The sequence below is a fragment of the Salarias fasciatus genome, chromosome 9 (assembly GCF_902148845.1).
Source record: "Salarias fasciatus chromosome 9, fSalaFa1.1, whole genome shotgun sequence".
Taxonomy (NCBI): Eukaryota; Metazoa; Chordata; class Actinopteri; order Blenniiformes; family Blenniidae; genus Salarias; species Salarias fasciatus.
Genome location: NC_043753.1, coordinates 15535714 through 15562711, shown reverse-complemented (window position 1 = coordinate 15562711; position 26998 = coordinate 15535714). Strand labels below are relative to the sequence as shown.

The following is a 26998-nucleotide window of genomic DNA, read 5'->3' as shown; positions in this document are numbered from 1 at the left end:
TATTGGACCTGAACGCACCTTATGGCTGTCATCTCTCTGTTTAAAGAGTTTGCTCAAATGGCTTTCCTTTTTAAAGTACATTAAAATGTCATTGCTCTTTGCAATAACCTGAAGCTGCAGTATATTTGTGCCTGCATTGCATCTTTTTTACATTACATGTTTTTACAGTTTTAAATGAAAAAGACTTTTATCTGATCCTGACACTTTCTGTATTCTTGACGGCCAGGTCTGTTTTTGGAGGGTCTAAGCCTGCTGCAGTCTTGAACTGCAGCCAAGCATCCATGTCTCAAATTCTGTGACGAGCTGCGAAACAACAAGCAGTGCCGACTAGTGACAGTCTCACAACATGCAATACAGTGAAGCACCGTGAACCCTCTTTATTCCTGTATGAGACACGTTCACATGAAAAACAGAGACACGTACTGGTAGTATGTGGTTTATTGAAAAAAAGGTAACAAACAGCCACAACGTTGAGAAGACGTATGAAACCAGGTCAGCATATTCTGTGTGTTTGCTGCCCATTCCCTAGGCGCTGTTACCAGAGTTACTCAGGTGATGGTGTTTGAGGTAGCAGGCCTGAGGGGACTGTTAACCCTGCTGCTTGATATATGTTTGGGTTTTTTTTTCCTCTCTGTGTAGCAAAGCTGAAGTTTTAAATGTAGTTAATAAACTTCATCTATAAGTAAAAGCACTGCATAGGAGAACGAGAGAGTCTCAGATATGTATATTCTATCCTTCATAAATGCAAAAATTACGTCTCTCATCATAAAAAATACCCTGTAAAATGTAAAAAAAATGAATCATATTGTTAATGTGGTCCCTGTATGTGGTGAGGAGTCCTGGACTGGTCACTCCTTCTTGCCGGTTTCCTGTCCCTCAAAGACGGGATACTTGTCCTCCACATCCACCCAAGTCAGCGTGCCGTTAGCCAGGTCTCGAACAATCCCAGGCAGCTCAGCGACCTGCAGAAGTGTTAATGAATAATCACATTTCAAAGAGCAAACGGCACATAAAGCACAGCTTGGGATCAATGTCCCACCTCGGCCCGGATCTGCCTCATTGAGTCTCGGTCTCTCAGCGTCGCCGTGTGAGGAGCCTTGTTCACCGTGTCGAAGTCGATGGTGACGCCGAAGGCCACGCCGATCTCATCGGACCTGGCGTATCGCCTCCCGATGGACCCGGAGGAGTCGTCCACCTTGTGGGACACGCCGTTCCTGGTCATCGCCTCAGCTGTATGGAGACACAGGAGGAAAGCACAGTAAAAGTATTAGAGTAAAAAAGTAAAAAACACAGAATTAGAGTGAAACAGAAATTTCAGGAACTCACAGAGCTGGTGGACAAAGGGTGCAAACTCCGGGTTCTGGCTCAAAGGCAGGATCGAACATTTGTACGGAGTCACAGTGGCAGGGAAGCTGAAATACTAGACCAGAGATAACCCTCCTTAAGCTAAAACAGAGACACACTGCAGTCCTTAATGAGAGGTGATTGCTGTTGATCGGGACTCACCGTCCTCTGCTCATCCTCCTGTCGGATGCGGAACGAGTGCTCGAAGATGGAGTACATGATCCTGCCGATGCCAAACGAAGGCTCGATTACATTGGGAACAATCTCCTCCACTGTGTTGGGAGAAAACCGGAGAAAACTGAGTCGCTTGTTTCTCCACAAGAGCGACATTATGTCCGACTCAACCGCGGGTTGAGAGCGTCTCTCACCGTGCAGAGTTTTCTGGAAGCGCTTCACGCTCACCATGTCTTTGGTGAGTCTGAAAGTTTTGCCCTCGGTTTCAAAGCTGAACTCCCTGAACACAAAAATACGAAGGAAAAAAAATTAATTCTAAATACACACAAAAAGCATGTGTTCAGTGTTTGTGCTGCATTGATCACTGATTACCCAGTCTCACTGAGAAGTTTCTCCTGATCGGTGATGTAGCATTCGTCACAGATGGCCAGGTACTCCAGAACCAGCTTCGCGTCTCTCTTGTACACTGTATTAAAAAAAAAATTGGTTGAATTGATTATTCATAGGGTGAAGCGTTTCACGAAATGTTTTGAGTTGACACAATTACTATTTAAAAACATTGACTGAACGAAAAACTCTTCGTTGGCTATTAATTCAGCCAATTGCTTAATAATCGTTGACAGAACGAATGACTGTTGGCTTATTAACTGAGCCAATTGAAACAAATTAGTTGACACCATGTCATATTCCACATCATGTGCTCACTCAACTAGGACTTATTAGTCATTACAACTATAAAGTAATAATTGAGTGAATAACATAATAATGACTGCATGAATTAATATTTAAATGATATATACTCAACATAAAATATAGCCTAATTAAATAAAGACTAATAAAGACAAATTTACTTTAAATGTTTATTTTTCTGTGTACAAAACAAAACATTTAAATTCAAATTCAAAAAATTACACAACATTTGAAAAGAGTGCAAAACAGAGCAACACCAATAGCTGACAGTATAAGCTGTAAAGGAAAGTCTGGGGTTCAAGGCTCGTAAGGAGGTAGCAATGGCGCAGCTTCCAGGCCTCCTGGAGGCCCCACAATCTCCAGGATACCCATTGGCACGGGGCTTGAGGCTTCGTACACACCATCTGGCTATAGATGGAGCACATTAATAAAAAGGAAATTAAAAACAATATCCAAATGATATTGATGGACAGATGGATGTTCTCCTTGAAATGCTGATTTACCTGGCAGGTCTTGAAAAGCTCGGTTTTCTCCCCCAGGTAATACTGCAGCCCTTTGACAGTCACCACCCTCCGATGTTTAACGATCTCTGTGGTCTGGATACACAGGACAAGTCAAGTCACATGCATATTGTTCATACATGTACATTATACAGCATATTTCATACAAGACGTGTAAACTCAAAGTGCTTAAACATGAAAACAAAGTAAACAGTTCTAAATTAAAACAAAAACCAACAATGTAATGCTGTCACTGTACATTTTTTTACAATGTCGACTCTTTCAGTCATAGTGTGGGAATGGAGTGGGCAGGCAGCTCATTTCACATCTAGAATCTAAAGGCTGATTGATTGTAACTGCATACATACATCTACTGTATGTACAGTGTACTGAAAACAGCTTCTACTGAAAATAGCAGACTGACAAGCTCACTATGTGACATTGTGAGCTTGTCGATCAGCTATTCTCAGCAGAAACTTTACCCACAATAACAGAAAACACTATTTTCAATCGTGAGGGACTCCGGACACCCAGTAGGGTTTAAGTGATGAAGACACATTTGTCTGTTCCATCTTACCTGCTCGTCTCGGTACTCCAACAGACTCCTTAGTGTCACTTGAGTGGGGTGGTGAGCTGCGGTGCGGAGCTCTGGTGTGCTCATCCAAGGAGGGGAAGAACGTTTCCATCAATTCTTTTCCTGTTACTCTTCTGAATTCTGCATGTACCTGCAAAACAATTAGATAATGAAGAGACAACTTGTGAATGTACAACCTGTAGACAGATCATAGCAAAAACCACAGATGTAGCATCACGTCACTTGCTCAGGACAGATCAGAGTGACCATCTTCAATACCAGGCTTAAAGGGCCATTCCACCTTTGAGGCATCAGACCCTTTATTTATTGTTAGGGTATAAGAAACATGGCCCTGGTGTTGTTTTTGTGTTTATTCTGTGTTTCTAGAAATATTAGTCTAACTTCCTCTTGACAAAATCATTACATCTGATTTCTCTTCCCACCTACAGTTAGTTCCACCCCTCTCCAGTGCATATGGTTGTCTCAGTTGTGTGACATTTTATGTGGAAGGAACAAAGTAAAACATACACAAACTTACCTGATCCAACAAGAATAGGGCTGGCCATCTCTGGCTGATTGTGGAGACATGCACATCTTCAGCAACGACCTCCTTTCGTCTGAGGGAGAAGATACATAACTATAGATATGCGACAGATATTTACAGGGTAGTGCAAGTCAATGAGAAGAAACTGTGTCAAACAGAAGAAACTGCCCTGAGTAGAGAGATGCCAAAATAAAAAGTTAAGATGGAAGCCAAAGAACGGCACAGCCAATTTATTTCATGATGTGTTGTGGGCTTGTAGATCTGTTGTTTTCACTAGTTTGGGTCCTGGCAAATGTCATAATTCCCCTTTGGGTCACAGGCAAAAAGGTTTGGGAGCCACTGCTTTAGGAGACTGTGAAATGACCCTTACAAGTTAGGAAAAAGTGTTTTCCTTAAAGGTATAATGGAGGATTTTCTCGATAAAGTCGAAGCCAAACGTCTGTTACTCGCTTTTTGAAAAACGCGCATGCGCCAGACCGTCCTACCTGCTCTGCTGCTCCGACGAGCGCGCTTGACGGCGTGACGCAAGCATTTCTTCAGCGTGATTGACATGTCAGAGGACCAATAGTTGACGCTCGCATCACGCCATTCATTGGCTAAAACATCGTCCATTATACCATTATATATTCAAACAACTTTAATGGGACTGGGGTCCATTTAGTTCAATTTGTACTTTGTCAGAGTTAAGGGAACCCAGTGGTTTGAGAATGACAGGATTACAGCTACTTCCAGAGCAAGTATTGATATAAATACAAATGCTAGAAAAGCTGACCTTATTAAAGCCTTCAAAGCTAGCTTTCCCGCCGAGACGTTTGCTTCCCGACTGATGGTTAGCTTGCTAGGCTGTTTACCAGGCAAAACCATATTATAAATCTATGCTAGAGCGAGCTGGCCAACGAGCTGACGGCGTTCGTCCGCCAACAGCTGTCGCACAGAGGCGCTGCTATGCCCACGCCGGGGCGAGTGTCAGCTAGCCGGCTAACGGGCGAACGTGCCGCTCGCGGGACAAGAGCTAGGCGTCAGCTAGCGGGCGGACGTGCCGCTCGCGGGACCGGAGCAAGCGTCAGCTAGCAGGCTTACGGGCGGACGTGCCGCTCGCGGGACCGGAGCTAGCTTTAGCTAAACCCTGCCCCGCGGGTTTGGCTAACGTGCGGACGTGCTGCTCGTGGGGCCTCGGGCGCTGTTAGACGGCTAATGCTGTTGGCTTGTTAGCTGGCTAAACATTGACCTTATGAATTAGAGGGGTAATATGTAAGTTAGCTGCCCGGCTACCCAAGCTAACTGGCTAGCTAGCAAGCAAAAAATGTTACAGTCCCCCAAGAACAGATTCCACAGAAAAACAAATTTCTTTTGACTCTGGTTTCAGAGATTGACAATGTTAATAAGCAAACGCACAGTGTTGCTCACCTGTCACTCCTCGTCCCTCCGTGAGGCCGTGTCGACAAACTTTGTGGCTTTGCCGTACTTCCTTTGCTCGAAGTTCATTACCGTAAATGACGCCGCCCACATTTGTTCAGTCAACAAATGCAAAACTTGTCCAATCCATTCACTCAATTACTGTATGTTAGTTGAGTCAATATCAGCCATTGTGGGCGTTCACCCAACAACAATTTATCACCTGACTCAATATTTTTTATGAATAATTGTACAAACATTTATTAACTGGCTTTCCCAATAACAACACTTGAGCCAATGGTCTATTTCAACTTGCCTTAGCAATCTTCTAATTGAGTCAATGTTTTGGTAATTGGGTTTTTTACGGTGTAGGCCACGCCGATGGCGCCTTTGTTGGGCTCAAACTGAATGATATCTACTGTCTTGTGTGAATGAGTTAAGAGATATAATCAGGAGGTAAACTTTAAAAGGGACAGACAAGACTCACTGTCATACGTCTACACATTCACTTTCAAACCTCAGCAAATGTATTATAATATGGTGAAAATCATCATAATAAAACTAAGAACTGCAGTCCAGCTGGTACACAAAGAGGATATCGGCTCTTTCAGGGGCTTTTCTGCCACCAGAGGGACCTTGGTGGCTCTGGAGTGGCATGAGAGGTCGTAACAGGCCCGATCAGCACAGCCCACAATCTCAATCCAGCCCTGAAGAACAAAACAGAAAGATAAAATAATATTTTAGATCATTTTAAAGAATTGTTTTTCAGTGGAAATGAAGGAGGGATGAATTACGTAGGAGGTTTTGGACTCAGCATCCCAACAGTCACAGGCATAATGAGCCATCTCGTTGTCCATGTGCTGCCGAAAGCGAACTTTGTCCTTGGAGAGTCCCACTTTCAGCAGGTACAAGTAGATTCTCCCGATGAAGTAGCCCAGCACAGAGTTGTTGATCACTCCCTGCAATTAGACATAAACAGTCTGATCAATGAAAGTACAAATTAATGAATAGGACAAAGATCTCAAGGACACTTGTGAGCTGCACCTGCTCCACGGCGTCTCCCAGCCTCATGCTCTGTGCAGACTGGCCGCTGGTCTGAGCCTTGGAGGAGAACAGAGTTATCTCCAGGTCAGCCACGCTGGAGAATTTAGGATGGATCTTCTCGTTGGGATCCACAAAGTGCTCGATCTCAGCCATGGTGAACTCTCTGCACGCAGCAGAATCAAAGTCCATCAGGATTCAGTGTCATTCAGAATATGAACGAAGATTTGAATTGGTTTGTACAAACCGAACGCGGATGAGTCCGGAGCGAGGAGAGATTTCGTTCCTGAAGGAGTTTCCAATCTGAGCAGCGCCGAAGGGCAGCTTCCCCTGGTTGAACTCCAGAAGGCGCTTGAAGTTGAGGAACATCCCCTGAGCTGTTTCAGGCCTCAGATAACTGTAAAGCCACAGTTTAATCAAAACATTTCAATGCACTAAAGGTTTGTGATGCCATGAGGCATGTTGTTCATGTTTACCCAGGCATGTTCCCGCCCGGCCCGATGGACGTCTGGAACATCAGGTTGAAGGAGATGGGGGCTGTGAGCTCGTTCCCCGTGGACGGAGACTTCACGCTGAACTTCACAAACAGATCAGCCAGCTCTTGCTGAGAGTAGTTGTCCATCTGAAGAACGGGCAGAATATTAAATGTGGTGTTTGACCAGCAGATGTCAGTGTCTGAACATAAACAGAGCGTGTGTGAGTCCATGAAGCACAAACCTGGGTGATGACATCCTCCATCTCTGCTTTCTTCTCCGCTGAACATTTCTCATCAGACATCAGCTTCTTTAAGTGAGCTGTGAAGACAAAGACACTTCATTTAACATCTCTTAACTCATAAGACCAGAGCAGAGTGTTGCTTTATTGGTGGTCAGTACAAACAACATGACTTAAACAGTTTCAATAAAACCTTAAATGTGTTGATTCTTTCAAAACTGCACATTTTTTTTACAACTTTACTACAATTCCTTTTGTTTGAAAACTGTTTGTAACACGAATACAGGAGGATTTATAGAGGATTGCAGAGGATGAACACTCAATCGCTCAACTCTGGCATGTGTTAGTTAGTGTGTCCTCCAGACTGAGTCCCAGAGAACTTGACGTCAAAATATTAGTCAAAAATATTCCATATCACTGATTCTGACTTGTCCAGGGGTCAAACCTTATATCAAAGCATTGCAGCTTTCAGCAGATTATTTGTTAGTTTTGCCCATTTTCCAACAGCTGTTCAAACTAATCTTAATGTGCTATGGGTTATGTTAAAAAACATTCACAAGAGGAATATAAACTTATGGATTATACAATATCCTGGGCAGAGTGGTTAGGAATGTCTCCTCCTCCCTGTTTTTTCCCCTCTGTGTCCTTCAGCCAGCTCTTATCTCTCTTTCACTTTCTTTTTGAGTCTTCTTATCAGTGAAGCATCTTGTAAGAAGAATTCAACTTTCTGTTTCAACTTCTCAGATCAAGTTGATGATTTCCAGTAAAGGTTTAACCCAGTGAAACATTGTGATACAACACGACACTTTCTTTCAAATCCGTCTTTCCTCTCATGTCTCTTCAGGAAGCGCCACAGGTTGGAAGTTGCTCAGTAACTTTGCTTATTGAGATGCCACAGCATGCAGCCATACCTGGAGGCTTTAACGGGCTCATTGATTAACCGACAGACTCAAACAAAACCGACGCCCGAAAAACCAGTCAGAGTGTTCAGCTGAGCTCAGCCTGGATCCAAACTACCAACCATTCCAGTGGAGACATATGACCCAGCAGGGCAGGTCAAACCTGCTCAGGCTACATCCTCAGAGGAGAACTGGGACCACTAGTGATTCTCATTTTACTGTAAAATCACCTTTGAGAAGATGATCAGCGCGGAAGCATTCTCCCGTCTTGGCATCTTTCACCATATAATCTGCAAATTTATCCACATGTCCGGACGTCCTGGAAGACGGAGGCAGGTTTTAGGACAGATCTTGTACAAACTTAGGTTTTTCTTAGGCAAAAGTATAGCTGCCGCCTACTTGAGGACGGGCTCCGGGGTCAGCATGGTGCAGTCGATCTCCAGGATCTGCTCCTCCTGGATGAAGTGCTGCCTCCACACCTGCAGGATGTTGTTCTTCAGGGCACAGCCGACGGGGCCGAAGTCGTACAGGCCGCTCACACCTCAGGAAGAGAAAATAAAAACTATATACTACAGATAAGAGCATAAAAAATCTAAAACAGAAAATAAAATGAATGAGAAAAATCTGCCACTTGTTAAAATGACAATTAAATATCTTACTGATGTTTCAAAAATAAGTAAATACACCACTTTTACCTTCCTGGACTTGTTTGTAATATAGGCTATTTGATATTTCTCATCTTTTTTTTGAGAGCCTGCAGCTCTGTGAATGTCAGCATGTGTGTTTTCTTTCCCTTTCTGTTTCTGCCATACCTTCAATGTACAGATCAGTGGTAATCATGTACCTCCATATATAGCGAAGGCCTGATCGTAAAAGAATCTCCTCTTCAGGGTGTCCTCCATTTTCACTCTGTCCACTGTGTCATCCTTGGACTGCAAAGACAGCTCCTGTGGAGGAAACCAGTAACCTTAAACACATTTGATAGAACTACATTCATATGTTTAGTTTATTTTAACAGTATATGTTTCTACCTTCGTTTCAAGAGTCTTCTTTCGGGCTTTCAGTTCTGCAACAGCTTTGCTGACCTCCTGCTCTGAGGCGCCTTCCTCTTTCAGCTGATGGACCAAGTCCCCCTGCAGACAGACTCTGTGTTAACTTCAGAGGGAGCAGCAGTGAATCAACTTTTACGTTTCAGTCCTACATGTCGAAGAGCTTTCATCGTGTGTTTCCATCAATATTCTAAAGATGGAAAGGTCAGTTTTGACACAAAGGAAATCAGTGGTTCAAACTTTCACTTTCATTTGAATTCACTGCAGCTGCACAGAGAGGCCAGTTCACATCACGTTAGTTTTATAACATCAGAGTGGATCAAACTAGAGCAGAAGAAAAGAAATCAGATTGAAGATAAGATGTGTATCAGCATTGAAAAGGAACACCTAATGTTATTTTTCAGGGTTTGGGTAAAATCCTGCAGGCTCAGTCAGATAAAATCACAGTGTGTGTGTGTCTGTGTGTGTGCTGATGCAGAATGCCTCACCTGGTCCTTCACAGCCTTTCTCAAAGGAGCCAGAACTTCTTCCATTGTGAGCTGCTCCTGCTGCGCTTCAGCCTGCTGTGGTTTCACTCTGTCTGGCTCCGCAAGCTTTTCTCCAGTCCGCGCGGAGGGGAGGTGCTTCTGTTTGTCTCCAGTCTTCCTCGGGAGAAAATGCCTCGTCTGTAACCAGAGCTTCTTGTTGCATCATCCAGGAAGAAACTTCAGAAACATGCATTGAAGGGTTTACGCCTCCTTCACAGTGGGATCAGCTTCAAAACATCCACGATTTAGTTTAGAAATAAGATCTAATCTTGTTCAAGGTGTTACATTTTGAGGCTCAAACAAGACTGTGTGTACGTTTCAAACATCCATATGTTTGCTGATTGTACCCTGATAACACCGTGGGCGTGCACGGTGCAGCCATCAGTGTTATCTGACTTTCATTCAGTCACCAGCAGGTGTCTTGACCTGGGTTCAGGCTCCCTCATGGTTCTTTAGTGTTTGAGATTAATCTTATGTATCTTATTATTAAGATGCACAATGATCCATTTGTGTCTGAAGAAACCTTACATCGTAAAAATAATGCATATATCTGAATGAAGTGCACCTTCTGCATATTTCAAAGTTGATCTTTTTTACTTGAGGAGGAAGTTGAAATGGTTAATTATGACAAAAAGTCTCCAAAGTTTTTATAACTGCATTTGATATCAGAGAACTTAGTGTTTATTGCAGGAAAATCCTCCACATGTTCCTCCAGACTGCAGAAAAGACTTTAACTGAGGGTTGATAGTTATGTGCAGCATAACTCGTTTCAAATTATCTCTGTTGAAAGTTTCCAACATGTATTTTCAAAGTAAACACAACTCAGACCTGGGTCATTTTTTATGAGGATTTGCCTCTTTATATGACTCAAACAAGCAGAGTAGGAAAGCTCATTAAAATGAGAAAGCACACAGTGGATTTCAAAAACCAATTGAAAACAGTGAAATGTCTTAACGGCAATGAATCAAAAATATTTTTCCAATCTGGTATTCACTAAGGAATGGCACACACAGATATTAAAGAATGTTTTAATTACTTTAATACAGATACTTTTTAGGCATTCCTCAATACCTTTACAAATTCCTGAAAAAATGGGCAAATTAGTCGAGATTAAATTGAAATTTTGGAAATAATTTTTTATGTTAGAGATGAATGTAATTTGGCTCAGTAAAAAATATTTTGATTCTGACTCGCCTGGGCAACCTAACATTTTCTGGCTTTATAAAATACTTGTAATCTTGAAGATAAACTCTATTCTATCATCATTATTATTGTTTTAATTATTATTATCACAGGTGAGTAAGCTCGTCAAGTTGTTCATAGAAACATGTATTTTGTAGTTTGGGATGTTGAGTCAGACCAGAGTGATGCTCTATTATCACCACTAGGTGGAAACATCAGCATTTCTATGAGTGTTCAGTCCGCGGCAGCTCGTGCAGGCAGATGGATGGGCCGTCTCAGGTGTCTCTGCTCCTCACCTGGAAAAAAAAACTCGACAAGGAAAGTTTATTCAGCGCAAAGCTCAGCCTGGAAAATGATTTCCTGTAACCAAACTCTAAAGTAAAGGCAGCTCCCAAAAAGTTCCTGATGTTGGAAAAATGAGAGGAATTGCGTCAAGGCACGAAAAAAAGTGGATGGGAGAGGACTGCGTTACTTTCAAAATTAAAGCTTTTCTGCAGCTTCTGAGAACTTTGCGGGGTTTCTATCTGTTTCATCTTGTGTGATTTATTCTTCAAGGTTCCATCAAGAGCTTTTACAATGTTTACTGAGTTTTGACACTCGTCAATTACTTTAAGGCTGTGTTTTTTTTTTTTTTCTGTCGAGGTGTGCTTGGTGAATTCTTCAACACGCCCTCTGGTCAGACTCTGCTCTCCAGCTCTGAGCCGCCAGTCTGACTCCTGACGCTCAACAATGCGGACTGCGCCGCAGAAGCTGGAGAGCATATCTTTACGCGCGGGGCCGGGAGCGAGAGGAGGACTGTGGATTGACAGCAGCTGTGCGCCCCCGGATCAGGCTACATGTCTTGGTTTCTCTGCATCCCTGTGGAAAGTCATTTGAGGAGGTCGGAGGGGAGCCGAGCAGCCATCGAAGCTTCCCCGCCTGGATTAACACACCGTGGACGGCTTATGACTGGATTAAGCTTTTAATATTTCATGTGTGTGATATATTTGTGACTGTTGAGCTTTGAAAGTGTTTCTGTGAGACCTGTGGATAATCGCGCGCACTTCGGGATCGCTCTTTTTTTGTGGATCTGAATTACGCGCGGGGGTTCCGCGGAACAAATGACAGCCTCTACGCGGTTTGTTGCTTCCTCTCTTTATCGCACTGACCCGGCGGATCTCTCCCCTCAGCAGGGTCGAGTCTGGGAGTAAAAAAAAAAAAAAAAGCCTGTCTTGTGTCTTCCAGCGCGCCATCGGGCCAGATATGTGGGGAGGGGGTTTCCCGATGTCCGTCACCGTGATTGTGACTCTGCTCCTGGTCATCATAGACGTGAAAGCCAGCGGGGAGTACTGTCACGGCTGGCACGACTCCCAGGGGGTCTGGAAAGAGGGGTTCCAGTGCCCGGAGAAGATCGACGCGGAGGACGCGATCATCTGCTGCGGGAAATGCGAGCTGCGCTACTGCTGCGCCAGCACGGACGCGCGCCTGGACCAGGGCAGCTGCGACAACGACCGGCAGGCGCAGGAGCCCGGGGCGGACAGCAAGGACACCAGGGACTCCGGGGCGGGTAAGAAAAAAGAAAAACACACCAAAGAAAGCAAAGACCAAGGAAATATATGAAATCATTAAATATTTAATCGATCCCTGAAGGATTTTTTTCATTGATTGCCTGACTAAACGCCCCCTCGTATTGTGTAATTGATGTTTAAAGTTGCACTAACTTGCCTGTTGCTTCACTGAAGAAGAATGTTTGTACTAAAAAAACACTTTCAGTCAATCTTTATTTATTTAAACAATCTAAGCAAGTTGCAAAAGGCATGTTAATATTTATTAGATACTAAAGTGTCTTCTGTGCACGCACAGGATGTCTTGAATCTGATTTGTAACTCTAGAAAGATTTGGCGTTCTTTCATAAACCCAGCAGACACAATACCTCCCTGTCAATGGGGCTCATCCGACCCCCCCCCCCCCCCCCCCCCCCCCCCCCGCCCCCGCCCTGTCTCCGTCCCGCCTGGCATCGACAGCTGCACAGGAGACAGCAGACTCCTCCAAAAAACCAGTTAACTGCGCTCACAAATGGCAATCTGTGCCGTGCCGCTGCACTTTATAAATAGCTGTGTTTGTTCTGTAACAGTGCGACAGGGGCCGGGCTCAGATCACGCTGTCCCCACGGGGATCAGGTTTGGACTTGACCGGATCTTGGACAGTCCCTCACCCGGGGTGCTGACAGCTCTCTTCATAAAAAAAAAAAAAAAATACAAATTGCGTTATGTATCATTTCCTACCAGGCTCGTGGAGGAGTCTCTTTCCAGGCATTACTAACAGAGCTGTGGCCTTCCAAACCCTTCACACTCACTTTTAAACTCCATTTATGAGAGGCGTCATTAACAAAACCCAAGACAAAACATAATAAATACTTTACAACTTATAGTAGATGGGGTGACAACACAAACTTCTCTCTCAGCTCTTGACTTTCATTCATCACTGTTCACATTCGTGTGTTTAAATCTGAATCATATCTCTAATAAAAGCCCACAGTCCTCCAAAATAAGTCTATATAGGACCTGAGGGAAAAATGCAACACTGGCTTGTTTCATGTTCCCCTGGAGGATATTCTGCCCCCACTGGTCTTCTAGCTGTAATCTGTCATTTGCTAATACTATCATGCCTTATCATTCCAGGAAGAAGTATATACATTTCATTCACTGGCCTGCAGCCAAGATAATTTAAAGAGAAGCTGCTTTTTTTCCCCTCTCACTAAGAAATAGGAAGTGTTTTTTCATGCAATGCCTCATTGAGTTTGTTCATTTTAAACATTTTTCATTCACTTGAGGCCTAATTCATCACCGAGGAAAGATACACACTGCGGTGTCATGGAATAACAGACAGGAAATTATTAATGTGCTCGACGTGAGGGAACATATGGCATTTAGGAACAGGAGAAAACCCGTGGGATAGTGCAGGGAGACAGGGAGAGTCCAGACTCTGCCCAAAACAAGAGCTTTGGCTGGTGGTGGTGGGGGGGGGTGGAGGGACTGCAGCAACAGGTGTGCCGGAGTGACGGGAACAATGGGACTGCCATGTGCTCGCAAAGTGATTTTAGTGCTCGAGATCCACTCGAAAGCAGCCGAGATATAAGGGCTTTCGTTTGAAACGCCGTAGAAAGTCCCCTGTTGAACATGGAGGGTTCCGTACTCCAGATTCAGTATCCAGATGCTGATGAAGCTGTGCGCTTTCACTCAAGTCTTGGACCGTTTTCACACTTTGCCAGAATACCTGCAGTCCTGTACCTTTCAGAGGAAAATGCTGGTTATGATTACAGAATGATGTGCTTATTTTGTGTCACTTCATACCCATAAACTCAACATATGGCCAGATGAGCATGTCGACGACAGCATTTCCTGTTGATGAGGGAACGGCCAATCACAGTTAGCCAAAGACAAGCTTCTTTAAGAAATGTCGGTGCAAACTAATTTTTATTTCAGTGTTAAGACAGAGAGGAAAAATCAAGTGGTAGCTTGCCCAACCAAACACAAACTGACCATTGCAATCATGGAGTTGGATGAAGATGTTGTCATGATGGATTGATGGATGGAGCCGTTCTTACAGTCAGCAGTCAGTTCAAGGCTTGATGCTGCGGTTTGTGACTGTCAGCTTTTGAAGGTATGGTGACGAGACACATTTCCTGGGAAATCATTGGCCTTCAGCTGCAGGTTGAGTCATCAGTCTGACTTTTTTCTTGCTTGGACAGGAATAAGATTTTTCTGAAATCCAGACAGTTAACCAAATGGATCAAGCTGGAAAGCAATGGTCACCCTTGTAAAAAAAATAAAATAAAATAAAAAAAGATGAAAAGGGGTGTTTTTCACTTTATGGAGACTTTTATGCAGAGTTGAGCCAAGATGTTTTAATCGTATCTGGAGATTTCACATTTAACTTGAGACCTTTCAGAGTCGTGGCCTTGAACGCTGCTTTTGAACTGCCTCAACGGGGAAACTGCAACACTTACATATTGGCAACAAAGTAACTATGGAATATAGAAGTCATGGTTGCACTTTTGTGTTTTGTTTTTCACTGAAAAAGTTGATCTTTTATACAACATCTCTTTCTCTACTGTTTGGTGAATGAGTCTTTAGTGCAAATAAGGATGAAGTAACACAAAACACGAGGCTTTGCAGGTGCAGGAAACAGAGAAGTGTGCAAAGCTCCCTGGGACATTTGTGCTTCTGTTCCTTTGGCACACTGAGTTCCTGCTGAGGCCTGTTCGCCATGAGGCGCGCCGGCCTCTGAAGCCGACACCTCGTCCCGGAGAGGTGGGGGGAACGGGTCAAGGTCCTGTTTTGTTTCATGTCACCGTGTCGCTGCCCCCTTTATCATCTGTCGCCGGGACTTTGGCCGCCTCTGCCAGCGGATGACCTCCAGCAGTAATCCCGCTAATACCCGGCTCCTGATGGGCATTTAAAAAACTTTCTCAAAGTCATATGGATGCATTTCAAAGACTTCACGGACAAAAGGAAACTGGAGCCAGTTGCCACCTCTCGCTCGGGCGTACAGTTTCACCTCATAACACTGCAGTACATTCAAAGTGGAAAATAACTACACCCTGTGGGAACAATAAAACACTGCTAATCACATAATGTAACATGGACATGATTGTGTTTGTGTGAGTGGAGTGTGGGAATGAGCGATTGAGGAAAACACCTCATCAGTGACCTCATCTTAAATGTCACCCCCCCCTTCCTTTAAGCCAAAAACCTTCATTCTAGACTCCAGTGGAAAGGTACAGTAAGAAAAAACTGGAGGGGAAAGTTATCGTTGGTCATGTTTCACAGTTGTTGTTGGAGAGTCGTCTGCTCATTTAGATTTACGGACTGAAACCGAGAAGCTTGCGTGTAAAAACGTCAAGGCTTTTACCTGCGCTCACTGACGCCTCCGATTGGTGGAGTGGTGAAGGTTACTCAAGAGCATCACCGGGGGTATGATTTGCTGTTTTAAACAAAGAGAAGGTAAAGGTCAGAGAGAAGGAGCTGGCTCGCTCCTCTGATTTAAAGGCCTGAGGAACCTCCCATTCAGCTACATTAAATCAGTCCACTTTAATACCTTTCTTTAAGCACATGCCAAGAACCGTAGTTCAGCTTGAGTAACTTATTTTCAAAGGCTTTAGTCATAAAAAGCCAAGGAAAACGAAGGGGTCGCAAATATCTGCTGGCAGCCGGGCTTAAGAATGTCACCCATGCAAGCAAACACACACTCTCTCTCACACACACACATACACGGGTCTGTGGGGTTGAGGAGGCCGGGGACACAGCAGGGCGCAAAGGATTAAAACAGATCAAAACAAAGTTAATAACTGCTAATGAGAGCCTGAGACTCCCTGGGGAACCGGTTTCAGTACACCTCAGTTCTTCAGCTCCAGTCCAAACACAGTCTGTCTTACCTAATCTCCGATCACATGGAGGAGCTCCTGAGGGGAGGAGAAAGACGAGAGAAGACGCAGAGCAGCGTTTCTGTCAGGTCTAATGTTGGACTCGTCCATGTTTTGCCAATCAAATGGATCCTGTAGCGATATGTTAATAATGTTGTGTCTTCGTCTCTCTCCAGTGCCCATCTACGTTCCCTTCCTGATCGTGGGCTCGGTGTTCGTGGCGTTCATCGTGGTGGGCTCTGCGGTGGCCGTGTGCTGCTGCCGCTGCCTCCGGCCCAAGCCGGAGCTGTCGTCCACGGGAGCGACGGGCGGCGGCTCGGGCGGCGGCCGGCTCTTGGAAACCATCCCCATGATGGCCAGCACCTCCAGGGGCTCCTCGTCCCGCCAGTCCAGCACGGCCACCTCGTCCAGCTCCTCCGCCCCGCCGGCCGCCCCCCGCGCCGCCCCTCCCCCCCTCATGCGGGCCCAGGCGTCCTGCTGCCTGCCCCCGGACGCCAGCGTCTTCGTGAACATGCCCACCAACTTCTCGGTGCTGAACTGCCAGCAGGCCACCCAGATCATGCCCCACCAGGGGCAGTTCCTGCACCCGCAGTACATCGGCTACGCCCACCCGGTGTCCCCGGCCCCGGCCTTCCTGGACCCCACCCAGGGAGGGTACAGACCCCTCCAGTCCCCCTGCCCTCCTCCCACCGCGGGCTCCAGTGTCAACAGCGACCAGAAATACCCTCCAGTGACAGTGTGACGACCTGGAGACCGCTCCGCCAAGACCGACTTGTGAAGTTTAACCTGTGAGGGCAGAGACCTTTAGGGCGCGCTGCCGGAACCGGAGGGGGAGAATAAAGAAAAGGAGGCCGAGTCAGACTCATACCAAAGACTCCCGAAGCCGATACCGGTGGCAGGGCGGCACGCCTGCCCTGCCGTTGTGTGGCGTGTGTCTGTTTAACCTTTAAAACGTCTGAATGAGCTCAGCTCAGCCTGTGACGGACGCGTAAACATTCTCTCTGGACGCAAGGAGAGAGAACGTGTCTTGGAGGGTTCCACACAGCCCCGTGTGGGTAATCACATGCAGCTCGCCGCCGCCGCCCGCGGATCAAATAAAGGCTGCATGTGTTTGTGTTTGCATGGATGTGATTGAGAAAATGATTTGTTGGCTTACATGTGCGGGAATGAGTGACGACTGGATGATTTATAGCGGTTGGACTGTATGAAAAATGGATATCGGAGCAACAAAAATATGACCACATGCTGTGTTTGTGCCATGTGCACATCTGTGCCTGTGAATGATCGTGAGTGGTTTCTACATTAGTGTATTTGTGTGTTTTTTTTGAAAGCTTGAGGAAAGAAAGCTTGCTGATGGATGTTTGTATACTGTAAGTGTGTGAGACTGGGAGAGTGTGTGAAGCGTGGACGGACGTGGTCGTGTGAGTAACTGCGAGGGAACCGGGGCGTAATGGGAAATGCAGGTGGGGCGATGTGAAAGGCAGTCGCAGTCTCCCTGTAGGCCGTTTAAACTCTAATGAAGTGAACACAGGACACAGACTGTGACGCTCCACCCTAACTCCACAAACCCCCCCCCCCCAAACCGACTGCCACCCAGATAGAAAAAAAAAAAAAAAACCCACCAGAAACCCCAGAATGCCCCGAGCGGAAACACACTCACAGACCCCGAAGATGACAATATTCACCCAAGGCCGGCGGTTAATGTTCCCTGGAAGTGTGTGAGTGTGTGACAGAGGAGTGAGCAGCAGTTCTCTGAAGATTACAGTTAATTATACAGTGAAAACGGTGCCAGCTGCCCCCCCCCCACCCCCCTTCACTCCTCTCCTGTGAGGGGATGTGTGTACATAACACCACCACAGTTCAGCGCTTCACTGCTGGCAGCTCTGACTCATTTTCCACTCAAGAAAGGTACAGATAGGGGGCAACTATCGGTTCTCCGTCTGAATAAAATTTTTAACCGAAAGTTGCAGATTATTCATTTTTCAGCCTTTATTTTCACTGTTCTGCAGCAGGGTCACTGTAACTGAGGAGCGTGCAGCTTGAGGAATGCGCTGCTCCACTGAGCGTGCAGCCTGGGATGTCCCTCAGAGCTGAACCCGGCGCGTTTGTACTCAAAGCACAATGTCTGTGAGATCCAGAGGGCAGCTGGTTACGCAAAGTGAGAGCATCTAAACATGTTTGCTCCCTTTGAAATTTGATGTGACGCAAACATTTTTCATATGACTTTGGGGAAAAAAAATAAACTCTAAAACAGGACGAAGAGTGTCGAGGGCTTGTGTTTCAGCTTGTAATGCCACCGAAACACGTCAGGCAGTGTTTTGTGCTTTGAAGCCGCGGATCTTAATGATACCCAGCGCACACTTAAGACGCAGACACGGGTTAACAAAAACACAAATCTGTGCGGCGAGTGTCTCCTCTTAATCCGCTCCAAACTCGCACAAAGACGAGCACAGTTGGGCTATTAGGAACATCACAGACGATCACGGACGAGCCGACCTCCCACGGAGGACGGGCCGAGCGCCTGTCACACCACCCGATACGACGAGGGGAAATAATAGCCCCCTCTACAATGAGCAGTTTAAGGAGATGACGGAGCGGAGGTGTAGTTCTGGCCGCCTGCTCCAGAAACCAGTAATGCAGAAAGCAGGGGAGCCGCTGGGGAGGAGCTGAAAAGCTCAGAGGGGTCTCTGGCTTCTGGCTGGGCCGCCGGCCGATGGGTTCTCCATACCGGAGCAGCTGCGGCTGGTTTCGGGGCTGGGCCGCGTCCAGGAAGGTGGGTGGGAACGGGATCTCCAGTTGTTTAAGGACGGGGGGGGGGGGATTAATCTGGTAATGGTGCGTCTGCACGGACTCTGGAGCTCGCAGAGGGAGCGTGGGAGAGGTCTGGATCCGCTAACGAATAAAATCGTAGGTATCTAATGTATCAGTCGCTCTACCTTGGTGTTATTTTCAGAGCAATCTTCCAGCTTGTGGGAGCCGACAGTGAAAACACGGAGACGTTCGGCCAGGCCATGGATTGATTAGATTTAATGATTAGGACTCAGCTGGACAATCCACCCCACCCCTCAGTCTTTACATTCCTGAACTGGATTGTCCTCGACACAGAGCACACACACAATGAACTCCACTTTCAGACGAATGCCAGAGCCGGAAAACACGAGCCACGCGAGCGTCTCAATCAAACCCCGTGTGTTTGGATGCCTATTAGGACTAGTTCAAGTAAAATATTCCCTCTAAGACATGAGTACAAAAAACAGGCATTAATGTCAAAGAATAAAATTATAAACACATACACAATGTTCACTTTAATAATAAGAATAATAAAAAAAGAAACAGTCCAGTAAAGAGTGAGAATTCAACACAACCGAAGGAGGAGGAGGAAGCGCCGATGCCAGGCATGCTGCTTCTACATCAGCTGACGGTGCGTGCCAGGCAGCATCAGGAATCACAGGAGCGGTCAGAATTAAAAACAGGAAGGAAAAAAAAAAAAAAAAAAGTGGATTTGTTAAAAACGGAGATGGGCTGCAGGAGAGGAGAGACGTGGAGGCTGCAGGGCGACGGCGAGATGCGGAGATACGGCGGATGAAGGCGAGGGAGAGACAAGCCAGAGGGGGTGTTTGATAATGTAGGAGGGGCGGCGGAGGGGCGGTGGTCCGGCGAGCGTTCTGCCTCAGTGGCATTTCTGTGGCGTTTGGCAGTGAGGCTCGATGCTGCGATGGAGCAAGTCTATGCTCACCCCTCCTTCCCTTTTTTTTTTTTTTTTTTTTAAAGGAATTCATCTGTGCCTGTATGTATGCGAGCGTTTGTGCGTTTATTTTGACATCCCCTTCCGCGTTGGCATGTGATGACAGATGAGCTGAACCCCCTCTCCTCGCGAGGGGGGGAGGCCGACACACACGTGGACAGACACACACATGCACACAAAAACAGGGAGCGCCAATGCGTGCAGACATACATGCACAGGCAGATACAAATGCACTGGACCGCACGCACGCTCACGTTGACACACAGTGGCATGAAGCAGACCCAGTCCTGGGGGGAGGAAGGGGGGGTATACAGGTGGGAGGAGCAGTCTCTGAGCCAGGTCTGTGCATGAATGCCATCGCCTCATGCCTGTGCAGCGTTTTGAGAATTGAACATTGTCTTATTCCGTAATATTCGGCCTGGTCCCTTCTCCCAAGTCAGTCCTCTCATGCGTCAAGCGGCGGCCTCCACGCCTGAGCGTGACCCCCTCCCACCCCGTCTGGAGAGAGGGGTCAGGTCACAGTTCCGGTAAGGCCACAGCAGCAGGGGTGGGTCGCCCGGCGTTTGAGCGCTGCCACTTTCAGTCCGTCTCTGCTGCCGCCTGGACGACCTTTGCTACGGTGAGCCGGCGCCGCGGCCGGGCGTGGGGCTAGAGGCTGGGGCGCTGGCGGGTGGTGTCGTAGGAGCGCACCACCTGGGACTGGGACACCACACCGTGCTCTTCCTGAGAGAAGGCGTAGCCGTCTGCGGGGGAAAGAAGCGAAGGGGCAGGTATAAATGCTGTGAGTCAGACTATTTGATCAATGCTATGAAATATCACAGAGGAAGTGCGGGACACTCACGAGACACAGTCTGCTGCACCGAGTTCGAGCGTCCCACACTGGAAGGTGTTTTCCTAAAGACTCTTGTCAACAGATGGGCTCGTTCGTTTAGACTGCAAAAAAAAATTGAGAATGAAAGGTTAGGTTAGGGTTTCAGAGCATCTAATACCTGCTCCCAATGAGTAAAGAGGATCTCCAAAACTCACAGCTACAACACAGTTACAAGCTACGAGGTTTCCTTTTCCTTTTTGAACTGTGCTTTAATTGCCTTAGAAATTTCAATTACGGCTGACAAGATGCCTCTTTTTTCCCCCCCCAAACAGTCAAAAATCAGCCAGCGAGCCAACAGGACGTTCACAGTAAACTATTCCTCACCCCTTGACCACTCCTCTCTTCTGAGCTCCCCGCTCTCTGAGAGGAAGACTGGATCTTCTGTTCTAAGACCACACGCCGTCACGGCTCCTCTCCTCCCGTGACCAAAAATAACTAAGTCCTTTCCAGGTATTACACACGAATTTATACACGCACACACACACACACACACACATATTTGCTACATCAACGGCTTTTCTCTCCCGCTTCATCACCGTCATTACAACCATTAAAACACAGGCGCTGGACGAGAACGTAAGGACTCTGGCTGCCATGCAAGGAAGTCGGCTTGTGCCAGTTTTATTCAAAAGAATGATTTCTGTACGATTATCTTCCAGTGGAGCATTAAATTCACACATGAGGGTTTTCTCTGGCACTTAAAGCGCGCCGCAGTGATGATCAGTGGAGTAGTTAGGGACCCGGGCCAGCCTCCCCAAGGCTGAAATTTGGAACCAGCATTTTGGAAACTCTTATAACTGAATATGACTGTTGGGGAAACTTCACTTATGTGTTTGTATAAGAAGAAGAAGAAAAAAAAAGAAGTTTGCTCAAGAGGTCTTTGAGCCAAAAGCTAATGTCTGTTAGTTAGATGACTGCGCTGACTGGATGATAAAAGACTAAATGGACGAACAAATGAAAGGCTGAAACATCAGTATGACTCCAGTCATCTTCTCTCCCGCCGAGCCGTTCCTCTCTGGACACGATCCGATTGAAAAAGGCTCAAGGATGTGCTTCGTTTGAACTCTTCCCTCGAGGCAGTCCTTTTACTCTACCTTTCCTATGCCTAACGCTGAAACCTCACTAGAAACTACAAACACAGATGTGCTCTTTTCCATCTTTGCTCCATTTCTCCTTCACACATCCTTTACTTAACTTATTTTTCTAATATTTTTTTGAAGACCTCGAGGTTCTGTCGCCGCTTCGCTGGGATGAACACGAAGGGTCAGTCGAGGACGGGGCTGCGTGTGGCGGCCGGTCGAAGCCATGTGGTTACCCACCCATCCCTCATCCCCTGCTTGAGAACAAGCCTCAGACATTTCCTGCTCATTTCAGGAACCAGAGGCGCTCGGACAGGAAGATGACTCTCAGAGAATACGATCCAGATCTCACCTCAAACTAAAGCATCTCCTCCATGTCGCATTATCTCTTAGCCTGACAAGCTTTAGAAAACTTCTAACTAGATTCTAACTAATGAATTTTGTTCTAAAGCTCAAACGACAACAACCACCACCACGCACAGTGCTAAGTTACAGTCTGAGAAACTACAGACGGACATCAAACACACCAGGTCTGCACAGCAGCTCAAATTGGTCCACCTACAAAGAAATCCAGAAAAAATAAGAAACTGGAGAATATACGGAAACAAATGTGAAAATTAAAAGGTAAAAAAAAAAGGATTAGCAGACAGAGATGTGAAGTCAGGGAATAAAAAAAAGAAAGAACAAGTGAGGGTCACTCTAAAGCAGCTCGCTATGGGGCACACAGGGTGTTTGAGGTCAAAGTTCACACAGTGGGACTGTGCAAAGCCAGAAACTACCTCTGGGAGCAGCTCTGACTCTACGGGACCTCCGCCTTGGCTTCGGCCCTGTGGACAGTGCCACCGGGGAGGGGGGGGGGCAGGGATAAATCAAATAATACAGACAAAAAATCAACAAAAATCAAAATGTTAAACTGAAACATGAATGTAACGCAAAGATTCAAACACTTGTGGCATCACATGATGCCACAAGTGTTTGAATCTTTGCGTCGCCCCACGATGCTTTGCAAAGGTTCCATACCTGCGACCGCTGGCGTCCCGCAGTACAGCCGCCCCCGGGTCGACGGCCCGCGCCTCCAGCTCCTGCACCTCCTCCAGCAGAGACTTCCTCACAGTGCGGCGAGTGCTGCAGCGCAGGAACAAGAGCATCAGGACCCGCCGGGGGAAAGTCTGAGTGTTTCACTCTGCAGACACGTGCAATTCATCACGCGGAGTGCGCCTGGCTGTTGACACAGGCTCAAGAAGGGTTGTGCAAAAGCCTCGGTCAGCTTAAATAGTTTCTGTATGGATTCCCCGACTGTTTACATTGAATGCGTTCTACTCACGCTGTCCAGGCGAAGTCTTTGAGTAAACACGCAGTAGGCACCAGGACCAGGCCCAACCAGAAGTGCCAGCACTGCATCACTTTGCCAGCCTGCGAGACAACACACACACACACACACACACACACACACACACACACGCACACACTCTGTTTATTCTCCCTCACATATCAATTCTAATTGAGGATTAAGTCATTTCTGTCAGCACTGAGAAACACATGTGGCGACGGCGGCGGAGAGAGAAGTGAGTTAATGCGCGGCACAAGCCGCAGGGAGCAGCAGCGCGGAGGAAGTTAGCCAAAGTTGAACCCCTCCTCGTGTTGGCTAAACATTTAACAGCCTGCGACGACACCGCAAAACTCTTTAGCGCAGTATTTCCACAGCTGAAACGGCTTCCTTGAGATGCTCGGCGATAAAACTGCTGGTGAGTCTGCACAGAGCCCCTTCTACCTGTCTGCACAGCCCAGCTGCAGCAGGGCGAACTGACCTCCGACCCCTTTTCCATGTCCGTCTCGTGGGATTAATCACGCATCGAACCACTGTTTCAGTTTGTGTGTGTGTGTGTGTGGGAGGGAGGAATGAAGACAGACTGACACACACATCCTTCTCCTGTTACTCAGTAGTGACTGCATCCTTACTGTAAATCCTTCAATTTCCTCTTTCAACAACATCTTCCCTCTAAATATCTGCAGTGTTGTACAATTACTGACTGAAACGCTCACATCAAACAGTTTATGCACCATAACTTCTTTCATTTTCCCCGTTTTACTGCCCGTATCGGGCGTCGTGCTGTGATCTACATTTGTATCTGAGGATGAAAAGACGCCGTGGTTCCTCGAGGATGAGAAAATGGGGAAAATCAGACAGCTACCCTCGTAAAATACGTCCTGCAGCAGCTGGAATCACAACCGAGGCACGGTACATTCAACTGGTGTCACATTCACCGAGTGTGTGAGGCACGCAGACACACATTTCCTCTTTACAGCAGCAGACAGATACTATTAAATGTTTTAGGAGGACGGAGGTACAAAAAGTGGATTTCTCCAATTCAATACAGCCACAGACACATCCATTCGACCCACAACACGGAGAACATGAGTTAAAATCACAATCCTGAGTCTCCAGTGAACAGATGGAAACAGATAGCGGGAGCAGGGGAAATAAGAGAGGTAATAGGGCAGTTAGGGGGGGATGATGGGGGCTGAGGGGGGGCGGTGGTTAAGTGTCTCTGACCATTCCCCAGTTAGACTGAGCAGCTGCACAGATATTTGACCGCATTCCTGATTTCTGACACAAATTGAATTAATGGACTGAGGGGAGTTGAGACGGCGGCGTTGGCTTCCTCTGCCCGGCTCAGCGGGGCACCTCACCCGAGCTCGGCCTCCATCCCCGAACTCCCAGATGAGTCTCTCAATTAAGGGGCTCCCCACGTACGTTCTCCTCGCCCCCCGGCGGACCCTCATCGCCGCTACCAGCAGCAGCAGCAGCAGCAGCCCACCCTCTTGAGTCAACACCTCCACAGAGGGCAGTAAAAGACCGGGGCTCGGGTGACACGCAGCAGGTGCAGGAAGCCTGGTGTGAGGGGCTGCCGGGGCATAAATCTCCCCCCGGGGCTCCGGCGGCGCCCACGCAGAACACCCAGGAGGTGGGTCTCGCCACGGGCGCCATGCACTGGCGACTGAGAATCAGGGAGGGGCAGGTGATGTTGCGGAGAGGAGATGTAAAGGGGAATGGGGCTATTTTAACCTCTGCATCAACCCCCTGCTAATGGAATGACTGACGTGTTCACAGAGAGCGACTTGCCTGGCCCCGCATGTCGGGGGCGATGGGGATGGAGGGCCAGATCACAGAGTAGACGGCGAAGAAGACCATCCAGAGCGCCATGCTCCCCCATACAGCCAGGTGGGAAAACTGGAATACAGAGGGAGGAAGGAAAAGGAGGAGAAAGAGGAGGATGGAAATTAAGAGAACAACAAGGTCACATAGTTTACATACAGCTCATCCGAATATAGACAACCTTTCCCTCCCTCTCTCCCCTGTCCTGGTCCGGCTCTCTGATCTGCTGTAAGGGGACACGGTGTGAATTCCAGCGGGACCCTGCTTCATTACTTCCAGGCTGTTGTGTGGACAGCTGAAGGGACAAAGGTGTCAGCGCCTTTCTGTCTATCTTCCCTGACCCTCGGTCTCGCTCCGGTGAAAACCCAAAAGCTTTTGCTGTCACTGCTTCAGCTGTAGTGATCCGAAAGCTGGAATCACACCGTCATCAAGGCTTCATTCATAGCTTCATCTTACCAACAGTAAGAAATCCTCACATCTAAAAAGTTAAAACATATTTAATACATAATGTTGCTGGGAAATAACTAAATGAAGTGATCTGTCAAACTAAGCTGAATAATAACTGAAATTCTCTGATTCTCTGAAGTTTATTTGAATACTTTCAACTATAACATGAGTGGATTTATTAGACTTTTGTACAGCGGCAGCTTATTTAGGCTGAAATCTACTCGGTGACACAGCCTGCTCAGGCCTCATAGAAGGAGTGGCAAATTGGGAAATTGAGAAGCTGCCTTTGCTACAGAGGAGGTAGAAGAAACAAAAATCCGTGCTGTTGTGTTGACGTTGCCAGATGAACCACGCTCATCATATTTTGGTGATAACTGTACAATGTGTGAACAGAAACAAACTGGAGTCAGAATGTTTGATGCTTTGACCGCTGAGTGAGTGTGTGGCGGTACTCGGCCTGCTGCAGCTTGCTGGAGAGTCTTTGTGAGAAGGCGTTTGTCTCCATGTGACATGTTTGCAGTTGAGTAAGTCATTTCTGCATGTTGGCTGCCCAGGTGCACCGCCCAAGTTATTTTCTTGACCTACTTTAAGGGCACAGACTTTTGAGCAATGTTTTTTTTTTTAAATAAACATTTTCTCACCCCTGTTAAAAATATATTTCTAAATCCTTACGTCTTCCTGCTTGATCTGCAACACACTTTTTTTAAAAATTGACATGTATTAAAAGCTGGTTAGCGCCTCCACGTCTTTCCCTTAGTGTGAAGCAACTCATGAAACTCTTCCACTCAGAGCAGGCAACCCCCCCCCCCCCCCCCCCCTTCCCCCTTCCACCTCCCCCCCACCCCTCTTTATTTATCCACAGGCGAGTAAAATACTGCACATGTGGTGTGTCGAGGGTGTGTTAATGTTCCTACCCTGGTCCAAGCGGTGGTCTCCATTCCAGCCTTTAGACAAACTGTAACTACCACGTACTACACACACACACACACACACACACACACACACACACAGAGAGAGAAAAAAAAGAGGGCTTATTTGTGTTGGCGACTGTGGAGATAATGAACATTAATGTTATACAGTAAACTCAACAGCGTCTGTTAAAATACTCGGAACCCCCTGTGACTCTCACAATCTACACACAGACACACAACAGAGCAGAACACAACAAATAAGCAGCGCTGACAACCGCATGAGGCTGCAGGGAGGGAAATGATAGCGAGAGTGCGAGATGGGGGATAGAAGAGGAGACGGGCTGGCGAGACGAGACTAGATTGACCGGAGACTCCAAAGAGAAAGCAGCACACTGCTGGTGTGTACAGATGCCAAGAAGGCGCAAAAAATTTGCACACCAAAAGTCAGAAACAAACACGACACACGTATAAATTACAAATAAGATACTTACTGTGTAGACCATGTTTCCTACAAACAAGTAGTCATTTCCCTGACCGTTCATGAAGGGAGAATCTGTGGAAGACAAGCATGAAGCTACGTCACGACAAACTGCCTGTTCAATGGACTGTAGAAGAAACAGAGATGTGACTTACTTACCGTGCTCTAAAATTTTGAGCGGAAACCAAAAGAGGATAATTGAGTGAATCAGTGCATTGATGCAGTGTCCCCAGAACACCTGGGAGACGGAACAAAACACAGAAAAGCAGAGGA

General features: G+C 46.8%; 3 protein-coding genes and 1 long non-coding RNA gene across 10 annotated transcripts in view; 2 read left to right on the top strand and 2 right to left on the bottom strand.

Moving 5' to 3' along the window:
- Window positions 1–420: 420 nt before the first annotated feature.
- Window positions 421–9564, bottom strand: LOC115394226 (glycine--tRNA ligase-like). The gene is made up of 18 exons (XM_030099465.1): window positions 9413–9564; window positions 8907–9008; window positions 8720–8822; window positions 8275–8416; window positions 8106–8194; window positions 6980–7056; window positions 6739–6884; window positions 6510–6659; window positions 6266–6428; window positions 6016–6180; window positions 5822–5928; window positions 5593–5647; window positions 1891–1982; window positions 1713–1798; window positions 1507–1616; window positions 1327–1420; window positions 1040–1230; window positions 421–962 (listed from the first exon to the last, which is right to left on the bottom strand). The coding sequence occupies exons 1-18, from the start codon at window positions 9455–9457 to the stop codon at window positions 849–851; spliced, it is 2031 nt and encodes a 676-aa protein (XP_029955325.1). The 5' UTR covers window positions 9458–9564; the 3' UTR covers window positions 421–848.
- LOC115394235 (uncharacterized) lies at window positions 2676–26696 on the top strand. The gene is made up of 3 exons (XR_003932046.1): window positions 2676–2687; window positions 18807–18814; window positions 26576–26696. It is a non-coding gene; the product is annotated as an uncharacterized LOC115394235 (long non-coding RNA).
- shisa2b (shisa family member 2b) lies at window positions 11360–18291 on the top strand. Of its 2 annotated transcripts, XM_030099474.1 has the most exons (3): window positions 11360–11750; window positions 11858–12179; window positions 16214–18291. In XM_030099474.1, the coding sequence occupies exons 2-3, from the start codon at window positions 11876–11878 to the stop codon at window positions 16777–16779; spliced, it is 870 nt and encodes a 289-aa protein (XP_029955334.1). In that variant the 5' UTR covers window positions 11360–11750; window positions 11858–11875; the 3' UTR covers window positions 16780–18291. The 2 variants fall into 2 exon arrangements, with proteins under 2 accessions (XP_029955334.1, XP_029955333.1); XM_030099473.1 differs by having other exon boundaries at window positions 11360–12179.
- Window positions 19043–26998, bottom strand: part of atp8a2 (ATPase phospholipid transporting 8A2) — a 44102-nt gene continuing 36146 nt past the window's right edge. For all 6 annotated transcript variants that reach the window (XM_030099456.1, XM_030099457.1, XM_030099458.1 and 3 more), the window contains 8 exons: window positions 26885–26963; window positions 26739–26800; window positions 26251–26307; window positions 24857–24964; window positions 23057–23145; window positions 22753–22857; window positions 20624–20715; window positions 19043–20525 (listed from right to left, as the gene is read on the bottom strand). In XM_030099456.1, the coding sequence (XP_029955316.1) occupies window positions 20431–20525; window positions 20624–20715; window positions 22753–22857; window positions 23057–23145; window positions 24857–24964; window positions 26251–26307; window positions 26739–26800; window positions 26885–26963 (687 nt within the window). In that variant the 3' untranslated portion in view covers window positions 19043–20430. The remainder of the gene's footprint in view (window positions 20526–20623; window positions 20716–22752; window positions 22858–23056; window positions 23146–24856; window positions 24965–26250; window positions 26308–26738; window positions 26801–26884; window positions 26964–26998) is intronic.

What these genes read in the sequence shown, in the direction of transcription:
- LOC115394226 (XM_030099465.1), bottom strand. Translation starts at nt 9,457, where the DNA reads ATGGAAGAAGTTCTGGCTCCTTTGAGAAAGGCTGTGAAGGACCAG. An exon ending in TCCGGACTCATCCGCGTTCG is followed by an intron (nt 6,429 to 6,509) that starts GTTTGTACAAAC and finishes TGCTGCGTGCAG; the next exon opens with AGAGTTCACCATGGCTGAGA. An exon ending in AAGGCGCCATCGGCGTGGCC is followed by an intron (nt 1,983 to 5,592) that starts TACACCGTAAAA and finishes TTTAATACAGTG; the next exon opens with TACAAGAGAGACGCGAAGCT.
- shisa2b (XM_030099474.1), top strand. Translation starts at nt 11,876, where the DNA reads ATGTGGGGAGGGGGTTTCCCGATGTCCGTCACCGTGATTGTGACTCTG. An exon ending in CACCAGGGACTCCGGGGCGG is followed by an intron (nt 12,180 to 16,213) that starts GTAAGAAAAAAG and finishes GTCTCTCTCCAG; the next exon opens with TGCCCATCTACGTTCCCTTC.